Raw genomic sequence first — 7,777 nt, 5'->3', positions numbered from 1 at the left:
CGGATGGTCCTTGGTAGGGTGGAGTCAGTGCTGCTGGACCCACTTGTAGCCTCATTCCTGCTGCCACTGTGGTTATCCACTTATCAGTCCTTCCTGTCAGACCTGGGCTGATCCATGATGCGGGATGGCTAACTTCAATTTATCTTCAATTTGTTTGGTTATTCAGGGCCACATCAGGGCTCGGTATTTTCTGTGGGTGTTAACATGGAATTGAGGCTCAACCTACATGGACCATTTCCATCTCATGATAGATGCCGCTGGGCCTGTCCAATCTATGACTCTGTGGGTCACATAGAAGCCAATACACACGGGCACTTGGAATCACATGGTTGCTTGGTGTCCCATGCTCAAGCATTGTATCTTAACACGGCCAGTAGCATCCTAAAAACTGCTTCTAACAGGGAGCTTATTTTCCTACTGTGGATTCCATGGGCTTACTCCTGACGCCAGGCCCTCCATTCTGACTCTCCCACTGATGCTTGGTTCAGCTCCATCCTGCATCTTTCCCCACACTGCCACCTCCAGGACCAGGTGTCTGAGGGATGGTGACTGACTGCACCACAGCCTGGGTCTGCTACAGTTTCTTTTCCTGTCTAGGCCCCACTCAAAGCTGGCTTCCTCCTCTGTCACCCAGAGTGTGAGCCAAAGCAATATACTTAGATGTGGAATGTGGTGTTGCCAGAACCCAGAGAGGCTCACCAGGTAGTGTGCTTCCTTCCTTCTGGTGAGGATGCAAGATGCAAGTGTGTCTTTTACTTTGGATGGAACAGCCCTGCATGCCCCTAACCTACTGGACACATAACACTTCACTGCAGTGGCCACTCTTGAAGCTCTGTAAGGTTTATCTTCACCTTCTGTAGTGCACATGTTTTGCCAAGGAATTCAGCGTACTTTCTTCCTCTTGCTCGTCCATCCCGATCTATGTGATATTGCCAATGAAATGAAGAGATTTAGTATTCTGTGAGATGTCTGATTTGTCCAGGTCTCTTAAGGCGATATTTATAGATGGTTAAGGAGTTAAGGTAGCCCTGACGCAAGCTATCAATAAATGTATTATAAATCCCATGTGAATGTGAATCATTCCATATCGATTTTCTAAATGGAATGGGAGGGAATGCACTCACCAGATCCACAGCTGCCTGCCATGTGCCTGAGGCCTTATTAATCTCCCCAAGCAGTGATATCCAGCCAGCATGGCAGCTGCCATCAGGACTCTTACTTGGTCAAGTCTGGAGAAATTCCATTTATTCTTTATCAGGCTTCTTCAGGGACAGATTGCTGAATTATATGGAGATAATAGGCAATCCTAACAGCACCCTGCATCCTTCAGCCTCCTAATGGCAGTGCTACCCCCACAATACCTGCAGTACCCTCCACAAGACCCACCCTGGGGCACAATATTGCATCTGGCTTGGCTGGGATGAGGGAAGTTTTAGAAGATTCCCTTTGGGCTTCAGCACAATGAAAGCCTTTACTCTCCAGACTAGGAATGCAGTGCGGGGGTGACTCCTTTTGCCAGTGCATCAAGGCCAATTATGCACTTGGAGAAGGGGGAGATAACCAGGACTGGGTCTATGGATCCAATGGTCCCACTGTGGGCCATAATGTGTCCAGGTTTATTTCCTGGCCTCTGTAGGCCCCACTGTGGATTCTGAATCTGAAGCTTGGCTGAAGTCTAGGAACTGAGACTGGGATCATGACTTTGTATTTGGTCAAACGCCCTCGGCCTCCTGCTCCTCAATTCTTGCATTCCCATCACAGGTATGAAGCAGTGCCCTCGCTGGCTGCCCATCTGTTCTGACCGTGGGACACCACCTTTTATTAACCTTCCCCACAGCTCCTTGAGGGTTGAGCCCCCTTGGCTGCTCTGGGTTTTCACAGTAACGGTGCCCTCTATCTTTTACAGGACACTGCAAAGGAGGGTTCCTAAAGCATTCACTCCTGATTCTCAGGGAGGTGGGTGCACTCACTCCAGGTCAGGTCTGCCACAGATAAGTAAAAAAGTCCTCACATTCAAAACTGTCCTGGGCCACATTCAGCCTGCGAGCCACAGGTTGGACAAGCTTGCATCTAGAACGTATGCATCACAATGCCAGAAAATTTTCCTGTTTTTATTTTAATGATGGTTTCTAAATGCAAAAGCAGTCATATCCCTAGCAGACAACAAATGTCAGTTGAATGAATGATCACTGTAGAGCACCTCCCTATTCTAAAGCCAATATCTTTATAAATGTAGCCACAGGGCAAATGCTGTTTTGTGGCAGCTAAAGAACATCAGTTCACGCGGACATCCATGCCACCAGTGCTTTTCTCACCAGGGCTGCTTGTGTGTCCTCCCTCCCTCCCTCCTCCCACACCAACCCTCCTGCACACTTCAGCACAAAACCATATTTTTCTCTTCAGGAACAATAACCCTAGCCTTATGGGTACAATTTTCCAACCACATATGAATCTAAATTAGACTCTGCTTTATAAATCTATGAGTTTGGATTGGAGCCAGCACTAAGATTACTACAACTCAGGGCAGGAAGAAGAGTAGGAGAGCAGAAGAGGAGTTCCAATAGAAAGTTAACTATGATGAGAAACTATGGAACCCCTCCTCTCTGCCAATGTCACAATCTGGTTCCTTTAAAAAGATTGGAGAAAAATGGAAAATACAATTGAGGAAAGAGCCCTGGGAGGAGGGCAAGAGCTGGACAGGTCTGAAAATTTGTCTCTTGATACCACAAAGAGATTTGTATGCAGGGACCGTCCTAGGTGACATCCAACTCCCTGTGATCACAGGTCTTGGTGGGACAAGGTTCTACTGAAGGGCCAAGGACAATGGAGCAGCAAAGATGACCCAGCCAAGCAGTGACCACATAAAGCCCATGGTGGCCAAAACATAAACTGGGCACAGCCCCATCTACTCTCCTCCCCTGCAACAAATCAGCACAAGAAACACGTGGACTCTGGAAGGTTCTCATGTCTTCCATTTATTTTGTCTCTCAAATTTTAGGAATCTTCTCCTTTAATTAACTCATCAAGCTCTCATGGGAAGAATTTGCGAAATTGAATTTATACTCAGGTTCTAATTTTAATAGGAAAGGAAGAAGTTACAGTTCAGTGCACCATGAAGTTGAGACAGAGATGGAGACATCCCAGCCCCACCTCTCTGGAACATGAAAGATGACTGGGGAGGGAGCACAGGTCAGCGTGGGGAGAGGGTCATGGTGGACATGGGGGTGGGGTGGCCTCCCCACCTCCTCACATTATGCCTACAGGAACACAGACACATGCAGGTGCTTTTGCAGAAAGAAATTCAGGGTTCTTCAAGTCACAAAGAGAAGGCGGGAACAACTCTTGCCTCTCAGTCCCACACAAGGCAGCTGTCTCACACTATAGAAAAAATATTCATGAACAAATTCATATCCATCACAGTGAGGGGTCACACTTTAAACAGCCCATCGCATGCTCAATACATCCAATGCAAAGAAACCCCATAGCACAGCTGTGTCCACTGTTCCCCCCAACACCCAACACACATCAGGCCCTCCAGGGTCTCACCTTTACAAGCTGTGAGAGACACATCAGAGCCCTGGGCACTGTCATTGCCTGGGGTAGAACAAAAACAGAACCTGGTCAGATCCCACAGAAGATGTGGCTAGAGGAGGAACTGTGGGGTGGGTGAGCTCCCCCATGGGCTCCCAAACACAATATCCCAATGATTTCGGGGATCAGCCTCCTTCATACTTACTTGCAGCCTGAGAGTAGCTCCCTCCTTTTCTATCTGTGGGAAGAAAATGTCCTGTGAGATACCAGAAAGGAGCCAGGGCCTTAAGGTCCTAGAGGAACCTCCTAGTCTTGGACCCCAGAGAAGTTTCCAGAAATGTGTGACTGCAGACCCAGGGCGGGATCAGGAAACAGGAAGAAAGCAGGTGTGGGTCCTGGACCAACCGCCCTCCTGAGGTCTGTCCTCAGGGACCTTCCCCTGTGACTTGTGACTGCTGGGATCAGGTCCCATCACCGCCATAATCAAGGTGATAAATCTGTCCTTCATTTTAACAGGTGCTTTACAAAAGAGTTAAGTGCTCGCACACAGGGCCCAGGCTGGGTAGGCCCATGAGTGTGGATGGTGCTTCCCAGTAACGAGGCAGGGCACACTTCTACCTGGGGCTTGAAACTCCCAATGGGACAACAAAACTCAGACCCCACCCTTCACCTGTTCCCCACCTGAGCTCCTCCTCCTCCACATCACAGCAGCGACCACAGCTCCAGTGATCACAGCTCCAAGAAGAACCAGGCCAGCAACGATGCCCACGATGGGGATGGTGGGCTGGGAAGATGGCTCTGGGAAAAGAGGGGAAGGTGAGGGGCCTGATTCTGCTAAAGGTCTCCAGAGAGGCTCCTGCTTTCCCTAAGAGACATGACACCCCCATCTCCCTTCTTACCCCATCTCAGGGTGAGGGGCTCAGGCAGACCCTCATGCTGCACAAGGCAGGTGTATCTCTGCTCCTTTCCAGAAGGCACCACCACAGCTGCCCACTTCTGGAAGGTTCCATCCCATGCAGGCCTGGTCTCCACGAGCTCCGTGTCCTGGGTCTGGTCCTCCCCATCCCGCTGCCAGGTCAGTGTGATCTCCGCAGGGTAGAAGCCCAAGGCCCAGCACCTCAGGGTGGCCTCATGGTCAGAGATGCGGTGGTGAGTCATATGTGTCTTGGGGGCGTCTGACGGGAAGAGTCAGAAAATTCAGGCATTTTGCATCTGTCATGGGACACTCCACCAGCACACATGTGGCCATCTTGAGGATGGACAGGACACCCGGGATGGGGAAGAGAGCACAGAACCCAGACACCAACCCGGACACAGGCACCTGGGATAATCTCCTATTCCGTGGAAAATTCTAGTCCCTGAGGAGGGAACAGCGACTTCTGGTCCTGACCTGAGTGGAGGCTGAGGGACTCAGAAGTGCTGAACTCAGACCCCCACACACATTGAGTGTGAAGCAGAGAACAAGGGCTGAGAGGAAAAGTAACGGGGCCCAAGGCTGCTGCCGGTGTCAAAGGGAACCACTCATCAGTATTCGAGGGATCGTCTTCCCGTCATTCCTTCAGAGATTTTATCCCTTAATTGTGTCAGAGAGCGGGGCAGAACCTCAGTCACTCTCTGGTACAAGATCTGGAAACCCAGGAGCATTCCTCTCCCTCAGGACCAGAGGGAGGGCGATATTCTAGGATTGGTCCCATTTGTCTCCCCTCCTTGTGGGAGGCCAGCCCGGGAGATCTACAGGATATCAGGGAGGCGCCCCGTGGCCCTGGTACCCGTGCGCTGCAGAGTCTCCTTCCCGTTCTCCAGGTATCTGCGGAGCCACTCCACGCACGTGCCCTCCAGGTAGGCTCTCCACTGCTCCGCCACACGGGCCGCCTCCCACTTGCGCTGGGTGATCTGAGCCGCCATGTCCGCCGCGGTCCAGGAGCGCAGGTCCTCGTTTAGGGCGATGTAATCCTTGCCGTCGTAGGCAAGCTGTTCATACCCGCGGAGGAAGCGCCCGTCGGGCCCCACGTCGCAGCCATACATCCTCTGGATGGTGTGAGAACCTGGCCCCGCCCCCGCGGTCAGCCCAGTTCCCGGAGTCCCGCCCCGCCCCGACCAACCCGCGGGGATTTTTGGTCTAAACTGAAAATGAAACCGGGTAAAGACGCCTGGGCCTCTCCCGGGTCAAGGGTCTCGGGGTCCCGCGGCTTCAGGATGGATCTCAGACCCGGAGACTGTGGACGACCCGGCCCGTCCGTGGGGGATGAGGGGTCGTGACCTGCGCCCCGGGCCGGGGTCACTCACCGCCGTCGCTCTGGTTGTAGTAGCCGAGCAGCGTCCCCAGGTCCACTCGGTCAGTCTGTGCCCGGGCCTTCGCGCTCCGTGTCTCCCGGTCCCAATACTCCGGCCCCTCCTGCTCTATCCACGGCGTCCGCGGCTCCATCCTCTGGCTCGCGGCGTCGCTGTCGAACCGCACGAACTGCGTGTCGTCCACGTAGCCCACGGCGATGAAGCGGGGCTCCCCGCGGCCGGGCCGGGACACGGAGGTGTAGAAATACCTCATAGAGTGGGAGCCTGGGGGCGAGGAGTGGCTGAGACTCGCCCGACCCTCCTCCCTGCGCGGCTCCCCCGGTCCTGCGCCCTCGCCAGGCGGGCCCCTCGCTCCTCCCCGCAGAGGCCGTTTCCCTCCAGACCCTGCACTCACCCGCCCAGGTCTGGGTCAGGGCCAGGGCCCCCGAGAGTAGCAGGAGGAGGGTTCGGGGCGCCATGACCGCCATCCTCGGCGTCTGGGGAGAATGTGAGTCCCGGTGGGTGCGTGGGGACTTTAGAACCGGGACCGCGATGACACTGATTGGCTTCTCTAGAAACCCAACACCCAATGGCAGTGAGAACTGTGTCCGCGTCGTGAGTATCTAGGAAGAAGGAACCGACACAGGTTGTGAGAAGAAGAGAAACTGCGGAGATGGGGAATCCCCAACGCTGGGCCTCCCCAATCCATGCACCGCCTTCAGGGCCTGAGACCCTGAGGGCCACGCCTGGGGCCCTGGGATTTCGCCCTGACCCCGCTCCTCCTGTGCCAAGCGCTCTGTCTCAGTGTTTCCCTGAGTCTTGGCCCAGGAGCTGTCTGAGAAACCAGGGAGAAACCCTCGGCTTGGGCCCCATCCCTCTCCCTTCACTTTTCATCCCGGAATCTCCGTCCCTGAACTGGACTCCATGCCTCCCACTCCTTACCTGTCCACCTGGACTATTCTAGAAGAAAACACACCCACGGAGCTTGGTGACAGAGAGTGAGCTTGCTCTGGTAATGGAGGTGTAGATTTTTGTTGTTGTTTTTGTTTTTAATCGGGAAAAGTTGCACCTGAGTGTATGAGACAGAATAGAGACCAGTTTGCTCTTTGTTTATTAAATACAATGGGTAGCAGACTCTTGGTAACCCCTGAATGATCAGGAATCTAATAGGTAAAAAATGTGACTTTGGCCCCTTGATGTATAAATGTGTCCAAAAGCCTTACAACAGGACTCACAAAGCTACTAAGTTTCACTTTCCCAGACAATGTATCTGTGACTCCTGCTTGTCTTATTTTAAATTTACCATCATTCCTTAGCTCTGAGTTTCTGTGTGAGTCCAGGACATCTCCTCAATACAAAGTAGCACACGGTGTTACTATATGTTGCAACCAGAAGCCAGTACAGGCTTTATTCACCTCAAAGTTGCAACTGTTCAATGCAGTCACAATGTCCCTCACTAGTGCTCATGCACTGCCTGTTTTTAGGAAGTATCTACTTTTAAGTGTTGTGTATATTTTATAGGAACACTTAGTATTTTTTAAACCTGATTAACATAAAAAACATTTAGTTTTTAGGCAGACTCACATAAGGTATTAAAGGCCAACTGTCAAGGACACCCTGCGAGACTCTGTAGATGGATGTATTAAAATCCATAAAACAATCTATTTAAACCTAAGAATTCTGCTGCTTTCGAATTCTTTCCTCTGCTTCTTTTCCTCACCTCCTGCTTCTCCAGCCCTTCCCTCCATCCCTCTCATCCTTCAGGCCCTCCTCTCCCTTTTGTCCACATCACACTGTCACTCCTGAATTGTGACACTGGCACTGTCCCATGACCTGCTAAGTGACTGTTCTCTCCACAGTGGTCCTGCTCCTGTGAGTTACAGTGTGTCATTTTTCCACTTAAAACACTTCAGTCGCTCCATCTCAGTCTTGTGGTGCTTCTGGAGTGTCAGGCACTTAAGCATATGAGGGGATA

The 7,777-nt window shown here is 52.0% G+C and overlaps 1 protein-coding gene across 3 annotated transcripts; it reads right to left on the bottom strand.

The window, feature by feature from the left end:
• Window positions 1–2,959: 2,959 nt before the first annotated feature.
• On the bottom strand, window positions 2,960–7,569 carry LOC129039300 (popy Class I histocompatibility antigen, A-1 alpha chain-like). 3 transcript variants are annotated; one of them, XM_054492973.2, is made up of 10 exons: window positions 7,523–7,569; window positions 6,745–6,871; window positions 6,218–6,425; window positions 5,818–6,087; window positions 5,301–5,576; window positions 4,431–4,706; window positions 4,213–4,329; window positions 3,737–3,769; window positions 3,547–3,594; window positions 2,960–3,378 (listed from the first exon to the last, which is right to left on the bottom strand). In XM_054492973.2, the coding sequence occupies exons 3-10, from the start codon at window positions 6,288–6,290 to the stop codon at window positions 3,374–3,376; spliced, it is 1,098 nt and encodes a 365-aa protein (XP_054348948.2). In that variant the 5' UTR covers window positions 6,291–6,425; window positions 6,745–6,871; window positions 7,523–7,569; the 3' UTR covers window positions 2,960–3,373. The 3 variants fall into 3 exon arrangements, with proteins under 3 accessions (XP_054348948.2, XP_063522023.1, XP_054348947.2); XM_063665953.1 differs by having other exon boundaries at window positions 7,474–7,556; XM_054492972.2 differs by having other exon boundaries at window positions 2,960–3,594; window positions 7,523–7,556.
• Between the last annotated feature and the right edge of the window lie 208 nt (window positions 7,570–7,777).

The sequence above is a fragment of the Pongo pygmaeus genome, chromosome 5 (genome assembly GCF_028885625.2).
Source record: "Pongo pygmaeus isolate AG05252 chromosome 5, NHGRI_mPonPyg2-v2.0_pri, whole genome shotgun sequence".
Classification (NCBI taxonomy): domain Eukaryota; kingdom Metazoa; phylum Chordata; class Mammalia; order Primates; family Hominidae; genus Pongo; species Pongo pygmaeus.
The sequence above is the reverse complement of the archived record's forward strand: the minus strand, read 5'-3'. Positions and strand labels throughout refer to the sequence as shown.

Bases quoted from the DNA above. Each gene is read 5' to 3' on its own strand.
- LOC129039300 (XM_054492972.2), bottom strand. From the start codon at position 6,290: ATGGCGGTCATGGCGCCCCGAACCCTCCTCCTGCTACTCTCGGGGGCC. The intron at 4,707-5,300 runs GTACCAGGGCCA...TCTTCCCGTCAG, and splicing joins GGAGACTCTGCAGCGCACGG to ACGCCCCCAAGACACATATG. The intron at 3,770-4,212 runs GTGGGGAACAGG...TTCTTCCCACAG, and splicing joins GTGGAGGAGGAGGAGCTCAG to ATAGAAAAGGAGGGAGCTAC.